This window comes from Pseudoliparis swirei, chromosome 23 (genome assembly GCF_029220125.1).
Source record: "Pseudoliparis swirei isolate HS2019 ecotype Mariana Trench chromosome 23, NWPU_hadal_v1, whole genome shotgun sequence".
Classification (NCBI taxonomy): domain Eukaryota; kingdom Metazoa; phylum Chordata; class Actinopteri; order Perciformes; family Liparidae; genus Pseudoliparis; species Pseudoliparis swirei.
In genome coordinates, this window is record NC_079410.1 from 6675812 (window position 1) to 6698381 (window position 22570).

The following is a 22570-nucleotide window of genomic DNA, read 5'->3' on the forward strand; positions in this document are numbered from 1 at the left end:
AGATCTGCTTGTTTTCTGCACACCGATTGTATAAACGCAGAAAAACTGGGTTGAATTTACAATTAAGATTTTAAATCAAAATTATATACAAAGATATATATTGTATACTTTCATATCTACAGGACAAACACTTGTATTGTGCTTCAAATATTAAGTGTTTGGTTAAAACTAAATAAAAGTAAAATAGTTTGTCATCTTTGTTATTTTTAACACTCAAAACATTGATAACATTTTACTTTGTATACTTTGCACAGTCATTGTATTATATTTGTTTGTGTGTGTGTATATATATACATATATGTTTCATTTTATTTATATACATATATATACTTCATTTTGTATTTTATATTTTACTTGTATACATCTATATCTTTCATCCCTGTTTTTTATATATTTTATATTTATATTTTATTCTCGTGTGTTTAGTCTATTGGTGCTGCTACTGTGACGTCAAATTTCCCCTTGGGGATTAATAAAGTATATATCTATCTATCTAACATTGTCATTGTATGTTGAGTGTCTGTAATGTAAGCACAGCTAATTGAATCCTCAATAATAGCCTCATGATGTTCGGTGCAGTCATTTTCATTACTGGTGATGCATTCAGGGACTGTGGGAGCCTTCAGCTTGTCCTCGCGGCCGTGCGAGGGGACTGTAAGACACCGAGTTTTAATTAACTGACAACATACCAGAGAGTGTAGCTTGGGGAACAGTGGGTTGGCTTGTCACTGGTGACCTCCTGTGGACAAACACATCGTTACATCAGAAGGAGAACCACACGCTGCTGCCCCCTGCTGGGCTTTCGACACACACACAGCATGTCTGGTGGGGGGGGGGGGGGGGGAACCAAAGGCTCGGCTCACACTGGAGGTATATGTATTCGTTGATATGCCCCTAAAAAGAGAGCAGGCGTTTAGATTAGAATAAAGAATGTTTTTTAAAGTGCATGAACATGATGTTACGATTAAAATATGCATTCAATAAAATTGAGTCAAAGACAAAAAGCTCCGCTCTCCTTTCATGTAGCCTTCATGGTCTCGTGGTTGAGCATTGAGGGAAGCATTTTCAGGGCACAACACTGAATAATTTTAGATGCAGATAATTCTGTGGTACATTGCTCTATACGTATAAATATCATATTGACGTGCAGCTAAAAGCCTATCAGCTGTCTGACTATATGCAGCACAGGAACATAACGTGAGTGTTATTGACCGTCTCTCTGTCGTCAGGGTACAGACTCAGGGACATGCATCCGAGGCCTGATACCCTCTGCACTCTATTCTCAGCCAGCATTGTTGGAGAGATGCCACATAATGCACATTGTATTTTCCATCAGCCTGATGGTCATAAACTGGTTAACGATGACGGCTAAATTATCTTCCCCACGGGAGAACGGAGAAGGAGACATTAGCAAACTATAGCCGGCAGTCGTGATGAGTGTAAGTGAGGGGGGGGGGGGGGGTAGAGAAGGGGTGTTTGACAGCATGATACTGACTTGTTATTGGGTGTTGTGACATTGGCGAGGATGGTGAAGTTGCTTCTTACAGTTCGGAGGCTGGCCAACACCTGGAGGATGGATGGACAGCGTAGGAGGGAGAGAAGGAGGGAGGGAGGGAAACAGGAGAGGTTGGAGCAGGGGGGGGGGGGGGACAAGTTCACTTCACAAATTAGCCACCGTTTCTCTTCATTTAAAGCAATTAAACAAGGTGCACAAAGGGAAGCGTACCTGAGCGAAAGGGGTGACGATCATGTCTTCGGCGTGCCTGCAGGGTGAAAACAGAAAGTGCAGAAAGAGATGAGAGCGAGAGCGTCTCGAGCAGCTCCATGTTATAGTGTTGATGTGAGAGCGGGATGTTTACAAAGACCTATGTGGATCTAAACAGAGACGGTGTCCTGAAATACACTGATGAAGGGGGGGGGGGTGAACTTACTGCAAGACAAGAAACAGGGAACGACAGTTGGCTTTAAGAAGATTCATCACGATTTCATTTGCATAATGGCTGCATAATTACAATCATGACCAATCATGAGTTGATTGGGATGGTGTGCAAGAACTGTGGTGTGTGTGTGTGTGTGGACACTGGCCACATGATGGACCCAGGATGATGATGGTGATGATGATGATGATGATGATGATGATGATGGTGGTGATGGCTTCGTGCTTACCCCTCACTGTTGACGGAGGAGTTGCGTGACATGGTTTTGGGGGACGTGTCGAAGTCGGAGTCCGAGCGGTACAGGAAGGACTCCCTGCGCTGGGGGAAAGTTGGGTGGAGCGCCGACCCAGGACTCGCCTGCGAGTCCATGGGACTGCGTCCTGGCGAGGGCCCATTCTCTGAATCGAAGCTGCAGGGTTAGAGAGGACAGGGACGACATTGTTTGCATTACATTCGGGTGTCTGTTTCGCCGCCAGCTTCTCAACAAGATGAGCATAAACACTCAAGTCTGGTCTCTTGGAGAGGAGGTCGGTGGAAAGAGGTCGTGTTCGTCAAGGAGTCTTTCAGACTGGTGGTAAGAAAACATCCAAAATAGACACGTAGGTCTGTTTGAATCTGCAGATTTCTCCCTCACCTAAAGTTAATATACGATTATGTGCCTTTTGCATATTAAAACTGAACATTTAATGAAAAATACATCTTCGTCTATTTGCTTTTAGTGTCTTCAAAATGTATATAGTTTACTACCCGTCTATATCCTGAAGGTTTTTCCGGAGGGGTTTGTTCATATATTATTCATAGCCTGATTTATAGAACATTTTATTCCTAAAAATATCCTTTTTTTTTATGGCTGCTGACATAATTCTTTTCTTTATGATACAAAGAGATATGCACAATTTCCTCTGTTAAAAACTTTGATGCTACAAAGTTGTCAACAAAATAAAACCAGACTGTATCCAATGTTCAGATTTCTCATCTGGAATATTTAGCTAATAAGCACATATAAAATATGTTATAAAGTATTGACTTTTTTTAACTTAAAATGTATAAAACTTTAAATACAAATGAATGTCTGAATGTTGTAACATGTTTGAAGATGGTATCTATTATTTGTGTCGTTTTTCACCTGAAGTATATCCCTTAAATGAGCACAACTCTCTGGGTCAAAGCTGGAAGTCTGGAAACTGTTTGATATTTTATCTTTGAATTCAGCTCTCTTTGAGGAAATAAATTAGTATGATGACCACTTACACGACTCATCCCAGATATATAACATCCAACACACGTTATTCTGGCGCAGCCCTCAACAAAGCTCCTCCAAATTTGAGATGAAAGAAGATTCAACCCTACGGCTGATCAATTAAGTCGGTATTGATCGAATGGGGATCTAGAGATGTGGAGTTGTCGTCATACGAGAAGACGATTATGGACAACGTTGTGGTAACAGAACAGACAAACTGTAAGGCCCTGTTTTGTGTCTCCTCTGTGTCTCCTTGATTGGTTAATTACCTGCACCTGCCCTCAGCCACTCTCGTCTCGTTAGTGTCTCATGTCGTACACCTGTTCCCCTCCCCCCTATATATTATGCCAGTCTTTCCCTTGTCTCTGGCTTGATTGTTGTGTTTTGTCCGTAGTCCTGCCGTTCGTGTTGCTAGTGTGTATTCCTGACCTGCCTGTCTGCCCTGACCTCAGATTATCTGCCTGCCCCTTTTTGTTCTTTGTTACTTTTTGGAAACCATTTTCCTTAAAGAGCGTTTTTTGTTATCCACACCGAGTCCTGTCCATTCCTCTGCACATGAGTTCTTGCCCCTTGCTTCCCGTGGTGCGAGCCGTGACGAAAACACCAATTTATCTGACCATAGTTTTGAAAACTATATACACCGCCTGAATTGTTAATGGGTTTAAATCATTAAAACAACAAAATTCTACAGAAATCACAAAATGGTCTTGGACAATTTTCCAATCGCAGGAGCAGCAATATTTGCTAAAAGGCTAGATGTCAGTCAAAAAACATGTTTAAATTAAATAATGTTATACAGACTGAAAAAAACATCTGTTTGCTTCACATCACTGCAAGAAAATCATAAGAATGTTCACATGCTTTTCAATTTATATGAGAATGATGTCAAAATTATCTTCCCCTCTAATATCGCAACTCACATCTTCGCTGCACGATCAGTCCGAGTTATCGCATTTCGATATTTCTTCGAAATGATTCAGTCCGACATCACATCGCACAGATATGATGTCAATAATGTGAATCACTTTCAAGCTGCAGTCAGATGTTGAGATGACAAGGACAGATGGGGAAGCAGGTTGCAGTGTCGCTGCAGAATCTATTTTTAATGTCAGTTTTATCTCCACAACAACCCCCCCCACCATCACCACATTTCTCCTAAACTTCTCAAACTTGTGATGTCAACTCAATTGTGAACGGTTTTCAGTTTGACTTCCAAAATTAAGCGTGAAGCGTGATATTTTTTAATTGGCCAATTAGGAGCCACTCCTCGCCCCAGAAGGCGTTGTGAACGTGACTATAGATCAAATGACCATGAAACAAGTTTCTCCGGTAAGGAAATAAACAAATCAAACTTTGAGAGTTATTTGAGTCTTTTGATGTCAGCACTTTCCATGTAATCCATCTGACTGTGGTTATTCGAGTGTGTGCTTGGAATAATTCCTTTTCATAATGCTCACAACTCATCGAAACATGGATGGATTACTGATTAGGGCTACAGGCCGAGTCCCAGAACCTGTCCTTCACCGACAGAATATATCACACCAAGAACAAAACAACTACAAAGAGACATGAACAACTACAAAAAGACACTCAACAACTACAAAGAGACATGCACAACTACAAAAAGACACTCAACAACTACAAAGAGACACAAAACAACTACAAAGAGACATGAACAACTACAAAAAGACACTCAACAACTACAAAGAGACATGAAAAACTACAAAGAGACCCAAAACAACTACAAAGAGACATGAACAACTACAACAAGACCCAAAACAACTACAAAGACACATACATAACTACAAAGCATCTACAAAGAGATGCAAAAAAACTACAAACAGACACAAAACAACTACAAAGAGACATGCAAAACTACAAAGAGACACAAAACAACTTCAAAGAGACATGCAAAACTACAAAGAGACACAAAACAACTACAAAGACACATGAACAACTACAAAGAGACATGGACAACTACAAAGAGACACAAAACAACTACAAAGAGACATGCAAAACTACAAAGAGACACAAAACAACTACAGAGACACATGAACAACTACAAAGAGACATGACAACTACAAAGAGACACAAAACATCTGCAAAGAGATGCAAAACAACCACAAAAAGAGGGTAAACCACTAGAAGGCGTGTCCTGCTCCTCTAGGTCGGGGAGGCGGCGGGGCCTTCTGCATGTCAGAGCCCACGGGCCCCTTCCCTCTCAGCCAGAACAGAGATATGTTACTGAGGACGGGGACAAATGAAAGATCAGTGGCGTCCATGCACAACTGTACCTGCAGAGAGAGGCGATGTTACAGTGAGATGAGCGCCGGCGCTCCTGAATACTGCGGTTCAGTTTCAAGCGGCGGAACAAAGCCGAGCCTCCGTGTCCTCGGGCCGGATCGACCGGCGACACGGGCGAGGTGAGAGAGGGCGCAGGAGCTGGACCCTCCGGACTCTCCCACAACCTCATCTGTCGCGTCAGCTTCCTCTGACTCATCGCTGCCCTCTCCGGCCCCGGTGGAGCCCACCAGTCCAACAGAAACAAAAACAGATCCCCCGGCCTCCACTTGAAAACTGGCTGCCTCCCTCCCACGACTTTTTAGTGCCTCGACTCGCGTACGGAGCAGGCGAGCAGACCTGCGCTACGTGATGCAAACTGTCCTAAATTCCAGAGCGAGTGCTCATCGCGAGGCCTGATCCTCCCTCTCGTCGCGCTCCCCCGCGCGCCTCATGCCGCTGGAGTCAAAGTGCCTCAACATGCATAAACATGCACATCCTGCGCTGGTGATCCTCTGACCCTGGATGCTGAAACTCCAGTTCCTCGGTGTGTTCCCTGGATTCAAGCAGGTCTCCTTAATCCTTGTGTGTCCCTTCCTCAGCCTCCCAGAAGAGAGCTCCTCTGATATTTCACCAGCTCAGCTGTTTCCTGCTGCCGGGACCAGCCGGGCCAAACCGCACCTCTGTCCCCATCTGGTCTCCTCGTTGCAGTGGCCCGCCGTCACACATTCACAACCCTCGAGACGCCCAATGGCTGCAACTGTGATGCTCTGTGGTAATGTGACAATGAGGCCGCCCTTTGCCCTTCACGTTGTATCTGTTACTTTTTTGTTGTCGTTATCTCCTCCTTCCTCCCCTCCCCGGTGCGAGCATGTGCTCTGCACTGTCCTTATCTCGCTGCTCGCAGTTCCTCAGCAGCAACAGGAAAGGCTGTTCAGTAAGAGCAGCAGACAACAGGCGCTGGAGTCGAGCGACACACAGAGGCCGTGCGATTCCCAGGGAAGATAGAACAACGACCCAGAAAGAGGAGGAGAGAGTAGAGAAGAAGGAAAAGTCGGGGAGGGGGGGGGGGGTGACTCATGCCCCTGTGTAAATGTTTACATGTTCCACTGAAGAGCGTGCAAGGTTTGCGCCCAAAACATTTCTTATTTTGACATCAACAGCCTTGCTCACCAACAGCACCTCCCTTGGCCTTTAGACGTGAGCCGACTCGGCTCCGCCTCCATACGTTCGGCACCAGCAACAACGAGACCAGGAAATAGTTTTTTTAAACGCGTGGCGCATGAGGTCAACCGCGACTAATTCACTGATGACATGGGAGATGTTAGACAGCCTGGGGCAGGATCTCTTTTCTTCTTTCTTTTTTTTACACACTGCAACTCAAAATGTTAAATGTTTGCTGTTGAACTGCTTGCAGGCGTCCGGTTGCCCTGCATCTGCTGAGGTGTTTATGGGGGTTATTACTTCAATAATAGACGGTGTAGTGGCCATTTGTCCAAATAAATCAAATAAAACTATAAATCGAATTGCCACCGACGCACCGTGGGTTTTTTGAGTTGACGCAGCCAAAAGAAAGTAATGTCTGTTTTCGTAATGTCATTATTCTTATAATGTATTTACTAAACAAACAAAAAGAAGAAAGAAAATGCTGACACTGCCTTCCGTGTGCTCGGATAAAACCAGATGCCACCCCGGTGCATGCTGGTCCTGAAACTACACACACCTACATATAACCACAGGTGACCAGTGTTACCCAATCAGTGAACCTAAAACTAAATATATTTAGACAACAATCACAATGAACTAAACTAAACTAAAACTATCATAAGAGAAAACTCTTCTAACCTATCAAAATATAACCTAAATGAATAATCAATATTACTTTACAATAAAACTTAATACAAATGTCAAAATGAATAGCTCCAATAGATAGTATTGATTAACGGCCCAGAATCACTAGAATTGCATTTCGAAAAACAACATTGTCGTTGCAAAGTGTTGCAAGAGAGAAGCGAATAAGTTAAAGGAGAAGAGTTTCTCGGATTGCACAGCGTGTACTGGGCGTCTCCACATCTTCACAAAGTTAACTTTGACGGGAACACATTTCTTTCACATAGAAGCGAAGAGTTTGAGTCCATAATATGGAGGTCACTTTTAATTAACAAATGCATTCCAGTGTTTCTTTGAAGGTCGTTTGGTTTAACTGAAGTAAAAACAGACAGGAAACAAACACGCCTTTAGTAGAGGTGAATTATGAATGATGTTGTATGCTTTATGATTTATTTAAGTAATTAAGAGGTACGTCTATACATTTGTAAATGTCTGCTCTGCAGGCTGAAGTTAGGAGAAACAAAAACAACAGATTAAACTTCCCAGCGTCACATGCTGTTGATTAATTTTTGATTAAATCAAATTCTTAGTTTCTGCTTGACTGAGTGGAAAGCTCACCTCCAAACACGTTTTGTTTATTGTCAGCGGTGCTAACTTTTGGTCGTGTTTGAAATACAGATTGGACATTTTAAATTGTGTGTGAGTGAGAGACAGAGAGATGTTGTGTCACACTAAAGAGGGAAACTATTCAAACTCTATGTGTCACAATTTGAAAATACACCCTGCAGAACGAGAGCACAAATGAGACGACGTGTGAATCGTGTCTGTTTCCCCCCTCAGCCTTTTTCCTGCAAGAGCAGCTAACCCCTAAAAAATACAATAAAAAACAAGCAAAAAACCTGCTGCATGAATTCGGAGTTCCCTCTTTCAGGGAGCAGCTTACAGCGCGAGGGAACACAGGAAAGGTAAGACGTCTTGTCAAGCGGTTTCCTCGTCTCCTCCTCCCTCGCTCACTCACCCTTTCTTCAGCTTCCCCCCTCCCCTCTATTCCTAGGAGAGAGTACCTGTCGTGTGTTTATTGCGCACAGGGGGATACGGATGGTGCAACGCATCTGAGAAAGTCTCTTATGAAAAAAGCCTCTCTCACACACACACACAGCCTGTTTGAACGGTGCCTTTCACAGACAGACGTTGGGGGGGGGGGGGGAACCGACAAGAATTCTAATTCACGTGACACATTTCTTTTGTGATCTCCGGAGAGCTGATGAGGAGGAGACAATCATTATATCTACTATTAAAAATACAACAGTCCCAACTCAATAATAGCTGGTGGAACGTCTCGAAGTGACTCATGCACACACACACACACACACACACACACACACACACACACACACACACACACACACACACACAACTGGTAGAAACACCCCCTCTCCATGTTGCTATTAAGCGCGCACACACACACGCAGATGAGTATTCAGGAAGAAGCTCTTTTGTTTTCACTAGAAACACTAGAACCAGGCAGAGTGGATGCGTGTGCGCTCCCAGGCGGCACAGCGGGGGGGGGGGGGGGCTCTCTTGGCTTCATAATGGGAGAGCAGAGTGTATCGCCGCGGACAACGACATGATGATCAGGCATTTGGGAGGGAATGGGATTCGTGCCAAGATACAATCACCGAGGCAGCACACTGAAACTGATGGATGCCGCGTAGCCCGCCCCACACCCACCCCTCACACACACACACACACACACACAGACACACTCCGCTACCTGAGCTGCCTCGTTGTTTTAAGGTCCCCGGGGCTTCGTGACGCACGCCGGAGACAACCCGATGGCGATGGCCATGTTAACAACATCTGGTTCAATTTTGTTTGGTGAGTGAGCGATGTGGTCCCCCGACTTGGAAAATGCAAAGCTCATTTATTGCTTCTGCAGCGAGTGTGTGACATCAAGCTGGGGACGCAGCCGAACAACACATATGGAGACCAAATACCGGTCCAATAGCAGTGTTTAATCAACTCTGTGTGGAAGAAACTGGGACCCTTCTTCTCTGTGGAAAGCAAAATGTGAAAAATAAAAACATGGATATAAATGTACTGAATATTATTCATTCAAATAATACTATCAGACACCATATTAAGGTATTTGAGCCGATAGCAGACCGATATCGGTATCAGTGCCACATGGAGCTGAGGAAACATTACACACCACTCCTACCAGCATGCTTATGAGATGAGAACATGCATCTTCTTGCAGAGAGTCCTCGTGTGCAAGAATAAGCCGGGGGAGATTGAACTGTTCCGAAGGAGCACTTCATTTTCTCTCTCCTCGGCACACATTTCCTCATCAAAAGGGGGGAGCGTGATTTGGTGTCGTTAATACGTCGAGCTTCAGAGGGGCGTCGGGCCTCCGAGTCAATGCAGCGATTAGTTTCATTAAACCGGCTGTAAGTCTATACGAGAGCGTGGAGGAGATTCACGTACATGCCTTCTATTGACTGCACTCGCTCTCGCAATCGATTAATCATTAGCAATCACCAGCAAGAAGCCCCCCCCACGCCGCCACCACCACCCGGCTGGTGTCGGTTGCTGCTTACATCAACATTTTCCAGACAGGAAGTCAACTCTTAGACCCCTCCATCGCACTGCTGGGTGCCGTTAATCAGGCCTCTGTGAGTGGATGCACCGGCAACCCCTCAGTCGGTTCAGCTGAATCCTCCCAGTGAAGCCCGATCCCACCCGCCACCCCCTTTCTCTTCATTCTCTCAACTTCACTGAGTTAATGATTAACCTGCCTGAGTCCATCACCCTCTCTCCCCCCACGGAGCGCAGTCCGTACTCTCGGCTCAGAGAATGACAGTTATTTCCTGCCCCCGCTTCCTCCTCTGCCAAGCAAGCACAGATGCTTGTTTCCACGTGCAAATGCAATTTCAATCCCCCTCCCCTCTCTCTCTCTCTCTCTCTCTCTTACTACCCCCATCCACCCATGAGCTGTGCCTCACCCAGGCATTTAGCACCTGGCTGATTGCTACCAGTGTGGGGGTGGCAGTGAGAGGAGAGTTGAAGGGAAGAGAAGCGGGGAAAGGGTGCTACTTGTATAGGCTGACCGTATAATCACAGCTGTACTCCGTCGCTGCGGTTGAATCATCCGCGGGAAACCTATCGAGCACACATTATTTGTGTGCATTATTATTATGAAGCACTCCACAGGCCGGGGGCACGCTTTTAGGGCAACAATGCCCGTAAAAATGACACATCTCAGATGACATGTCCAGAGCTGGGCTCGCCATGTCCGCTCGCCTCAGCTCGCCCCTTTGTGCCTCTCACGCAATCACGAGAGAGAGATGGAAAGACGGAAGCACGCTCAAATCCTGCTTCTATTCCGATGTCGACTTTTACAGCACGACGCACAGGAGGAGGAAGCTCTGAAGGGAGAGCGGCGGCGCCACGCCACATGCACAAAGAGAGGGCATCTGGCCACTGGAGCTTCACAGAGCCAGGATGGGAAACGACAAGACAAGCCAAGGCACTGGAGCAGAAATAAACAGCGACAGTGACATGTTGGTCAGTGGCCACATTGTTAAAAATGATCTTTTGATAAATCAACTCGTCGTCTGTCACTGATTCATACTAATTACACAAAACATTCTAGTCGTCGCCATGACAGACATTTACGAGCTTCTAATCATGAACTCGGGCTTCGTGACCCGGCTGCAGAGCGCTCATTAAACGCATCAACTATGTTAACTGGGAAACATCATTATCCTATTAGCATGACTAATGCCTGCATACTTTGCATTCGAGGTAAAGCTCTCCACAGAAACCATTCATTAACCCGCTTTGAGTCGAGACTTGTTATGCGTCTCAGGCGAGTCACAGATATATTCCCAGATACGCATTCTAACCCCCTTCAGCCCCAGCTACCACCATACTTTCATTTTATAAGTCATCAGAGCGAGAGCTAAACCTTTCAGAAGTATTGCTGCTCTGGATGTGGCTGTGCTCGGTTTCTCAAAGAACTGCACTCATTGATGTGCCCGGAGTATTCCAACTTTAAGTCCATCAATTTCTGAAAGGATTGATGCAACTGGAGAGAAAATCTGAATTGAAACTCTCAGCATGTGGGAATGTTTGGTCATGTTTCAAGTGCAGCGGAGCCCCTTTACTCCTCCAATAAAAACACACTAACACCCACAACCATGTGGCTTTAGTCTCCAGTGGGAAAGGTTCAAATCAAGTGACAAGTGATGCTCGTTGAAGTGAATATATGAAAAATAAAATCACAAATTCTTTTAATTTAATGACGTACAAATCATACAGTTAATATGCTCTCCTCAGAGGCACCAGACTCCACTCTGTCATTCCAGCTTGCTGATCATGGAAACACACTTTGTTCAAACTCAAAGAGAAAAACCCCATCATTAAAACCGCCTCTGTTCATATTTCCACTGTTCCAGCAACTCTGGTTTGAGAGTTTGGAAAGAGAGACTGAATAAATAATCTCCATGAGCAGATTCTCGATTCTCAATGTCGGAAGCGTTCTGGTTTTTTGGTTTGTGGGCCGAGCAGTATTGACCAATCACGTTCGAGCGTGCTTTGATTGAATACAGGTCAATAATCTGTATGGAGGGCGTCGCATTGACGACCGGCTAGCATCTGACGATGATTTATGTTTTCTTTGGTTTTGAATAAAATTGAGCTACTGGTGAAACAATGGTGTGAGTAATGTTTTTTTCCAGCGCAGCGGCCTTGACCTCCCACAGCCCGACCCCCCGTTCACTGACTCCCCTGACTGTCTGCTCCTAGAGTGGTCAGATCACAGAGCAGATTACGCTGCCCACAGGATCACCGACCCGACAGAGGGCGTGCGCCTCGGAAAGTAGCAGAACAGATGCCTTTCGGGGAGAACCCCGGAGGGAATGGCCACCATCAGACACCTGGCAGACGCCACAGGAAAGAGATGTATTTTAAAGGCTGCAGACGTGGACAATCACACTTTATTCGGCGCAGCAACAGGCCCTCCTCGCTGTGACAGCCGCCGCCAGCCCTCTTGATGTATTAATGCACTGCACAAAATAAATTCCACCGCTTGACTTTCAACTCTGTGTCGACGCCACTTTGGGACGTGGTCGACTGCACAGTGCGGCAGATGTTTTGGTGCATTTAAAATGTGACGATTCAGCGAAGAGAGAACGTGTTAGAGAGCATCCACACGTTTTTTTATGTGCCGAAAGACTGCCATGGATATATTATGAGGGGTCTCTTGACCCCACCGAGAAATGTGACTGACAATGGATTCCATGGTGTCATCACGTCTCCCCTTTACAGGCGTGTCTACTTCATGATCATCGCATGCAGTTTATTTGCAGTGCACATTATTATATTATCCCAAAAATGCAATTTTTGGAGAATTCTTCAAAAGTGTTTGGCACTAAAACCCAGCATGGGCTTTTATATGATCTTCCCCAAGGGCTTGGTGTTTTAATATGGTATTTTAGAGGGATTGTCTTTTTCATTCTTGGATGAAACAGATGGTATAAGTCCAAAAACGTCTGCAACCGCTTATGAGACATAATAAAGCATGATAATGGCTTCCTAAACTCCCATCATAATGGAACAACATGACACACAGTGCTGAGCTGCGTCTCAAATTAATCCTCAGCCCCCCTCCTACCCACCCTAAAAATAAATAATAATAAAAAAGAGCAATTGGAAAGAGGTTATTTGGTAGTGGTAAATATTGACTTTTGGAGCTCTGTCAGCACTGAAGCCATGTTGCCTTCTTGTTTGCCTTCAATCTGGTCTGCAGGAAGTCAAACACATGCTCAGTTGGACTGAGTTCAGAGGACCGACCTGGCCGGTCAGCACTATTTCAATATTGGCAGATACAAGAAACACGGCTTGTGTGCATGTTCAGGGTCATTTTCCCGCTGTAGCGTCCTAAAACTGGAGAACTTTGTATGCAAAGAGCGACCAATCATTAAGGACACCGTCTTGGAGTAAAGCCAAAAGAATAAAAAGGCTTTTTTTCCACTTTGTTGTCTGCTGCATTTTTTTCATCGTATTAAAAATAAACGGGATCGACAAGGTCAGCACAGCTTGGATTATTTTTTTGTTTTGGTCTCTTTGTGTCTTTTATCCGTCAGTCCTTCTGCCGCCATAGTCTCTTCTTCAGTTGTTCTTCTTTCTAAATATGGCCACATGGAAAGTGATTCATTGCAACTGAAGGAACTTTAGACTAAACCCGTTAGAATAGGGCATCGTGATACACCCATGGGTTTCTGGACTACGTCTTTTAGGCTTTGAGTTTGTCGTGTTTTGGCCGTCGCCATCTTGTTTTATGCAACCTGAGAGGGTGGAGCTCAGTACAACCGAATGCCAACTAAGTCATTTTTTTAGGCATGAACTGAAAACGCACCGTACTAAAGTTTAAAGTCGAAAACACGGACAACCCCGTGGTAACGACCTGTCTGTCACAAGGTAGACCCCACCTAAAGCATACTTTATCATCTATTTTACTCTCAATTTGACCATAATTTAGGAATTTAACATCATGCTGAATTGAAAAAGACGATAAAAAATAGCAATCGAGACCATAAACTCATGTTTACAATATTTACTGAGGTAATAAATCACGTGAGAAGTAGCGTTATTTTTTCTTACAATCAGACCTCTGTTTGTCGCCCCCAACTGGTCATTAGAAAGAATGCAAGTTTGTGGTTTCACTTCTCAGTTGCCGTCTGGAAGAAACTGCTTCATCTTCATCTCTGTGCTCTTCATCCTCACACCGAAAGGAGCTCGTCACTGTTTAATATGTAAATCCCCCCCCCCCCTGTGGCCCTGGAGGCCATTTGTGCAATGTAAGAATTAAAAAATCATGGCTCCCAACAAACATCCAGCTCTTTTTAGAACCAGCGTTCAGCTTTCCCAAAAATGTGTTGAATCCAGAGGACGTGTTAGTTGAAAGAGAAGTGCTCAACTAATGAAATTCTTCGTTGATTAACACTTATGCAATTTGATAAATTCTGTAATGCCTGTAAAACTGAGTTTCTCCGCAAAGACTCATTCAAAAGCCCCACTTTAAATATTTAAAACGTTCAATCTTGTGTTTATAAAGCATGAAGAAGTAGATCTTGGTCGACTGAGAACGAGGCGAGGCCGCCCTCGTAACGAGCGTCGCTCCTCTCAGAAAGCACCTTGTGTCTCCGCTGTGTTTCTCCTCCCCTCTGCTGGAGACGGGGATACACAGATGGACCAGCTGACACCGAGCGCCATCCTGGAAGATGACAGATGGAGAGACGTGTGCAAGTGGCGCTCCGTTTAGTTTCAGTCCAGAGACGAACTCCTCGAAGTGGAGCGCGATTCTCCAGCAGCGGCGGGAGCAATACGACGATATTGATTCGCTTTTGATGTTTAATGGAGTTTCTCAAAGAGAGAACGCTCGTGGAAGAGGGGGGGGGGTGATGGAAAGAAGGGATGGGGGTCGGCATGATTAAAAAAAAGCGCCATCCAGCCGAATTAATTAACTGAATTTAAATTACACTGACCAGCATTCCTAGACTTTGGAGAAGAGCTATTAAAATACATTGCGGAGCGATGATGGATGACTAAGAAACGGTTGGGAGGAGCTGGACTGTAGAAAGTAGTGATAGCACTGGCGTCTCCACTACACCACCAAATCCATAACCCCCATCGAGCCCACACAAGGAGGGGTATTTTTAGCGCATCACTCTATCTCTGAGATGGAGCGCGGAACTCCCTCTCTCCAGGCTGGCGTTGCTGTTGTCCTTTCATTTTAATCCAGACTATAGAGAGAGATGAAGATGAGAGAGAGAGATACAGAGAAACAGCAAGAGACAGAGAGAGTGAGTCATCCCGAGCTACCTGTGTGTCTTTGTGTCCCTGTTCCTTCTCACTATCTTCCCTCCATCTTTTCTTCCATCTGTGTTTTCACAGTCTGGAACTCTTGGCTAATGTAAAAGCATGTCTGCCTGTCTGTCTGTCTGCCTGTCTGTCTGCCTGTCTGTCTATATTTGCATGTTTCATGGACTTAAAATTAGCATACTCACTCTGTTATTTCCAATTCTGTCATATTTAATCCAATCTAGAAGTGAAATGCAGACTAATAATCAGTCTTGGCATCTAATTCGTCATACATATTCCGCAGCATAAAGATGGTTGGCTGCGTATCACCCTGGAATGACAGATAATTACTGATATAATGCGGTGCACAAACTGGGCAGGGTGCAGCTGAGAGGGCCTTCAAGGTTGATTTGAACCCAATGAAATGTTTTATGGAGCTCGGTGGGCTCAACTGTCCTGTAATGAATTCCTGGCGTAAACGCCCCGTTGAACTGTTTCCCCCTTGTTGGCTTTGTTGTGCTGTTCTTCATCCTCAACCCCAATCTAGAGCAGCGCTACCCATGAACGGATCAAACTGATTTAAAAACCACTGCAGCCCGGCAGCGCGGGAGCTCCAGGAGAGGAATACGACTGAAAAGCACCAGCAATGAGAAGTAAACGCCTTCATTGTGACGGTCACGAGCTCTGGGCCGTGACTGAAAGAAGGAGATTTGCAGATACGAGCAGGCAAAATGACTTTTGCCCTTAGATAAAGTGAGGGGTACCCGGAGAAAAGACGGCGCTCCTTCAGCTAAATGGGGGGGGGGGGGGGGGGGTGCATGGTGTCTTCGCAGGACATAACTTAGTTTGGTTTCGGGACAAAAAAAACACTCGGTGAAGTTTATGGAAAAAAAATATTATAATCAAATAAATCAGAGAATTTATATAAAATAAAGTAAAATAATAAAGAAAATAACAAATTATATATATATATATATCCACATACATCTTCCATATACATGTTTTTTTTAATAATCCTTTTGAAAACCAAGAATGAGTTGCCCATTCTTATATCCATTTTTACGATGTTCCATAATTGGACTCCTACAATAGAAATACATCTTCTTTTAATCTCTTTTTGTCTTTTGAACAGTAAACTTACAAAGATCTCTCAAGTCATATTTACACTCAAGTATTGAAAACAAACTTTGTCCTCGGAAGAGGAATTAGTTTTTATCTGCAAACGATGCCTGATTATCTGTGGGTTCCCTTTCCCATCACGCACACAGCCTTTTCATCCATTGATACTTTAAAAACATACTTTATAGCTGCTTTGAATTAAAACACCAACTATGATGCATACTATGAACTTATGTAATTAAAGATTGTACCAGCAAAAAATTAAGAATATTTTATGTTACATCCCTGGAGATAAAATATACCATACATTTATGTAACAAGGGCAATTAGTCAAACGGATTCTAATTATAGTGCCGCTTTAATAATCGTGTGAGCAAGAGAACAATAAGAGCATCAGCGTGATTTCCAAGATAGCGGTTGGATGTCATTAGAGAGGAAAAGACCGGATTATCTGAGTGGGTTCTTTTGTCTCGGGGCCATTGCCTTGCAGCAGTGAGTGCCACATGATGTCTGACGAGTCACATGTCTGGAAGGATTATTCGTGTCTCTCCATGGCCTCCGTTCTTTTTTTTTTAGTGTAAGCACTATACTTTTCAAAAATGTCCTCCAATTTAAAAAAAGCACCCTTTCTGTCTCCTTTTCTTTTCCTCAAACCAAGTCATGCCAGCAGCTTAAACCGTTCAGCATCTGTCTGACTTCATTCCGTCACACTTCAGTGGCCACACTCAAAAAAACGATTCAAGCCCTTCTTAGAGGTGACACATTTAAATATTGTTTGATACATTTAAATAAATCAATTACAAAACGAAGATATTTATATTGAATGGGTGTAACACAAAATGTATGAATACTTTCATTTATTAGATTTATTTAGGTTACACTCACAAAAACGATTCAAGCCCTTCTTAGAGGTGACACATTTATATATTGTTTGATACATTTAAATAAATCAATTACAAAAATAGATATTTATATTGAATGGGTGTAACACAAAATGTATGAATACTTTCATTTATTAGATTTATTTAGGTTACACTCACAAAAACGATTCAAGCCCTTCTTAGAGGTGACACATTTATATATTGTTTGATACATTTAAATAAATCAATTACAAAAATAGATATTTATATTTAATGGGTGTAACACAAAATGTATGAATACTTTCATTTATTAGATTTATTTAGGTTAGATGGTGTGCATATCAACTCAAAATAAATGTGTTTCATTGAGGACTACCCTTTGCGCATGCGCCAGCTGAAAATCAGTTGTTTACATGAGGTGAAGACACTTTCATAGCTGTACGGTGGTGTAGTGGCTAGCACTGTCGCCTCACAGCCAGAGGGCTGTGGGTTCAATTCCCAGTCGGGGCCTTCCTTCTGTGTGGAGTTTGCAGCATATTTTGTTAGTTAGTTAGTTTATATTTTGAGTTGGACAAACACAAATTAATTTAATTTAATGAATATCGTTATTTTATTTCAGATGTATTTGATACAAATGAGTTGGACTAACTTAATTACATTTTATTGCACTGATGTGCTAAATTTGAGTTGGAGTTGCATATAATTATTGGATGGAAAACCTGCCAACAATTTAATTGAGTTCATCCAATGAGTCATTTCTTTGAGTGCAGACCTGAGCAGAAGTCACGTATCCTAAAAAAATCCGGAGAGGTTGCAGTTTCGAACACGCTGAATAAAACTAAGGCAGCGATGCTGTAAAAGATGGACGCCGTTAGCTTTTAGTCGCATCGCTGTCGTTGCCCCCTGATGAATGTGTGAGATGATGTTCAGCGGTACACGTGATAGTTATAATGTTTTGCTAATGGGAACAGAAGAAAAAAACAGATAGATTTATGGAGTGATCCCAGGGAGCCGAGGGCTCCCTAACGGAGGGCAAAATGATGGAGGGAGAAGCTGCGATCGGGTAATGGGGCCTGGAGCAGTCACAGTCTAGCAGACCGTTTCCAAAACGTCAGAGTCTGGGAATATGGGCTGTGAGAATTAGCAGTATGTCCAAACAGAATGGATGTCTCCCACTCTGCATGTCCCCAGACACTTTCCGTCTCGCAGAAAAGCGTTTCGCACATGCTGCGCAGGCGCGCGTTTCGCCCCGGTGACGCGGCCAGTCTGCCTGTCTCTTCTCTGTCTGCCCCTCATGCTGATCAGCGGGGCGCGCGGGCAGCTCGATCACCGTTCCTTTTTCCACCCCAACACCACAGCTCCCTCTCACAAAACAGGAAAAATCAGGAAAAAAATGGGGGGGAATGGGGGGGGTAGGGGGGGGGGGCGGTGTCTATGAAAGCGGTCGCTGAAGCCGGACTCTGCACAACTGCTCAAAAGCATATGGTAAACACATCTTTAGGAGACGTGCCATGCCCTGCGGGGTGCAGAATGAGGACATTACACACACACACACACACACACACACACACTCACACTAGTCTTTCACATTATCTCTCACTCCTACTGCCTTCCAACACACAGACACACACACACACACACACACATGCACACAAACACACACTGACATACTGATCTGGAGTCAGTTTGGTAGGATTTGGATTTGAATAAATTATTTCATTTTAAATATGGATTTTTATTTAAAGATATTCATGTAATTTGCATGCAAAATAGGTCTACCCGAACCAGCGGACAAAAAATTCAACCCGCGGCAACACTTCAAAAGTAGCCCAATTCCGCGGGAAAACCGCGGACCTGGCAACACTGCCGCCACCCTCGATATCTTCCCCATTGAAAGACGGAACGGAAACGGGAATGAAGCTCAATGAAACTCTGGGAGCTGAGGCTGGTTTGGTTTAATCTCATTACACCGAGAGCCCCCGGGCCTCTTCTCCCACTATTCATAGCGCCCTGAAAAAGAGGAGGGTCGGCATCCGTGTATACAGCGTTACTGGCTCGTGCAACCGCGAGTGGCGAGGGACGCGACCACTCGCAGACAGGTCTTGCGTCAAATTTGATGTGACACAACACACAATTTGCCGAGTATCTGTGAAGACAGCCGCCCTCGGTGCCTATTCTCCAGACAAATGCGCGCTTCCTTATTTGCCATGTTTACCTTCTGTTCCTCGCCACTCTCCTAATCTTCACACCTTCTCCCTGGTGTCGCCGTCCCACCTGTTTGATGCAAAGGAATTGGCTCACGGGTTGTGTTCTTCTTCTTCTTCTTCTTCTTCTTCTTCTTCTTCTTCTTCCGGCATTTTGTGGTCAAATACTGGCGCTCGGTCAGAGGCCCAAGGCCTCAAACTGTGACGCTCTGCGTTCCTCTCGTGTCGGTTTGTGTCAGTTTCCACTTGTTACTACACGCATCACTGTCTTCTCTAAATACGCTTCTGTCTTCACAGGAAGTTACGTTTCGGCCGCAAACCCACTTAGTCGGGTTTCGGAAAAGAGTAACTTCACTGAAAAAGAATGCAAGAAAAAAAAATGTTGCTTTTAGTTGCTCATGGGATACAAACAATTCAATTCAGTTTATTTTATATAGCCCAATATCACAAATTACGAATTTGCCGAAAGTGGGCGTTACAATCTGTACACGTAAGACATTCCTGACCTTTGACCTCACATCAGATCAGGAAAAATTCCCCAAACAAAAAGAAAAAAAGCCGTTCACAAGGAAAAAAGGGAAGAAACCTTCAGGAGAGCAACAGAGGAGGATCCCTCCCCAGGAAAGACAGAAGCAAGAGATTTCATGTGACCAGAATGAAGAATTACAGAGTTACATAAACACAGTCAGTGTATGAATAATTTGAACAGCGGTCTCCGAGACAAAAGTCCTGTGATAGATAGAAATTCATTGTCATTTTCCAGTGAGAATATGCCAAGTATAACATGCATGAAAATGAGCTTCTCTTGCTTAGCAACACTTTCAAACTTTTCTCTGGGCACTGCCAGTCTTTCAGATTGCAACCAGCAAACTTTCAAGCTCTTAAAGAATGCCAACACCCAAATCTAAAACTCTGTGGAGCTAAGCTCCATTGAGTGAGAGAAGACTCAATTCCGATCTTCTTTAAGGAAACCTCACACAATAAAACCCCCCAAACCACACAAGTAATCACACTAGAAGCCCCTTGATACACACACAACAACAACAACATCGAGAGGTGGAGAACACTGAAAAGGGCCTCAGTGGTGTTAATTACTTGGCAATGTTGGGGTTAAAATAACCTCCAAGACTGTGTCAGCATCATTAGGAATCCGGCACAATGGAGGTGTGAATAATGATGGATGTTGCTTGCAGTAAAACTTCCCGCTGTGAAGCTGGCCCAAGATTTAAAAAATAAAATATATATAAGCACGCGATCTGTGGGAAAAAAACATCCAGATCTCAAACTGAAAAGTAGAGCGTCAAATGGAAATACCACCGTGAACCCCTCGGGCTATGCTTTTTATTCTCTGGCCACCAACATGAATGTGTGAACATGACCTACAGGAAATGGGCGCGCTGCTCTCTGACAAGACGGGTTACACTCACACGTTGATCCAGGAGAGGCCGGGAGCTCCTTTTCTAACACAAGTGAGCGTCAGCCGGGGAGAAACAGCTGCTGCATGCATTATATAAAGTTGTCAAGTGTGACCACAAACCGGCAACTGCACAGATTGTCGGTATTTATTATTTATTTGATTATTTTTATATATATATATATATATATATGTATATATATATATAACACAAACCTATTGCATCTGTTTTATTTTCGTGTGTGTCCAAATCAATCAGTTTTAGTTGCACTAAAAAATGTTTTGCCTCGACTCAGACAGGAAGTAATACGCGTTGTGCATTCCTGAGCAGAAGCCTCAGCCGGCATCAACACAGCAACAACTACCTGCTGTAAAAGCACACTGCTGGAATGCACTGCACCTGTACATGTTACATATCAATAATGCACCAGGGATTCAAGCCCTCAGTGTCAAATGTTTTCTGTGAGGGAAAAAACACAACAACAATTTTAGGTAGAAGTAGTAGTATTCAAGTGGTACTTTATTTTTCATTATTTCCATAACTTTCTGCTTCTCCTTTTAATTTTAGAGAGAAATATTGTAGTTGTTACACCACTGCAATTAAGATCTTACCTAAAAAACATGTAAGATATTAATATAGAAGATCAAGGTGGATGGGTGGCTGGATGGGTGGGTGGATGGGTGGGTGGATGAATGAGTGGATGGATGAGTGGATGGGTGGGTGGATGGGTGGGTGGATGGGGAGGTGGATTGGTGGATGAATGAGTGGATGGATGGGTGGATGGGTGGGTGGATGGGTGGTTGGATGGATGGATGGATGGATGGGTGAGTGGATGGCTGTATGGGTGGATGGGTAGATGGGTGGGTGGGTGGATGGATGCGTGGATGGGTTTGTGGGTGGATGGATGGATGGATGGGTGAGTGGGTGGATGGATGGGTGGATGGATACTTTATTAATCCCGCTAGAGGACGTTTGTTTCGCTACAGCAGCATTTATACATCTATACATTCATCGATAAGATATTTTCACTCTACAACCAAAACTCACATTTTGTTTGCAGGATTTTTACTTGTCACAAAGTCTTTTTGAATTGCCGCATTGCTGGAGCGTTACGAGGTTTCCCTCCGACAGCAACTCACATGACAATAAATATCTGCTGGCTGACTTGATTTCATGCCTTCTGAATTAGCAGGCGGTGCTGTGATTGTTTTGATAGCACCCAAACAGGATCGACTGTTGTTTGCAGCATTTTTTATTCGCAGCGGAGCCGAGTCAGAAAAACAAACCACTTCCTGATATTATTTCAGTATTTCTGTCTCAGGAGTACCCTCTACATCTCAACACTGTTTTCATCTAAAATGATGATATATAGGAAGTATATATGTGTGTGTGTGTGTGTGTGTGTGTTCTGTGAACAGAAGAATAATGAAAGTCTGACAAAGCGTGTGTCCTGTTGGCCGGACCACAGTGTCCCGCAGTAAAGAAGTCCCTGTCATGGTCTCCACTATTAATACCATCTGTCCCTCTTCTCTAAGCAGGACTGACACTCTTTCATAACCATCCAGGGATGCTGAAAACCTGCCAGTGAGTTTTTGGCAGCAGCAGTGTCCTGAGGGTGGGAGGTCTGGAAGTGTTACCTCAGAAGAGACGCTGGCATCAGCAGGAAGCTGAGCGGGCGCTCCGTCTTCATCTGAGTCTGTCCGTGGGCTCCAGGTGCGCCGCTTCCTCCTCTTCAGCTCCGATTTGTTGTGAGGCTGAGGAGGGAGGAAGGAGCGTCTTTGTGTGTGTGTGTGTGTGTGTGTGTTGACAGAGGGGTTGT

General features: G+C 44.1%; 1 protein-coding gene across 4 annotated transcripts in view; it reads right to left on the bottom strand.

Annotated features, from left to right (window-relative positions):
• The window catches only part of pde4a (phosphodiesterase 4A, cAMP-specific), a 44322-nt gene that overhangs the window by 14453 nt on the left and 7299 nt on the right, over window positions 1–22570 (bottom strand). For 2 of the 4 annotated variants that reach the window (XM_056406970.1, XM_056406974.1), the window contains exons 2-5: window positions 2167–2346; window positions 1727–1763; window positions 1496–1566; window positions 690–739 (exon numbers count right to left, since the gene is read on the bottom strand). In XM_056406970.1, the coding sequence (XP_056262945.1) occupies window positions 690–739; window positions 1496–1566; window positions 1727–1763; window positions 2167–2346 (338 nt within the window). Of the gene's footprint in view, window positions 1–689; window positions 740–1495; window positions 1567–1726; window positions 1764–2166; window positions 2347–4097; window positions 4227–5471; window positions 6437–22570 lie in introns of those variants that run through there. The other 2 variants (XM_056406972.1, XM_056406973.1) reach the window with 2 other exon arrangements.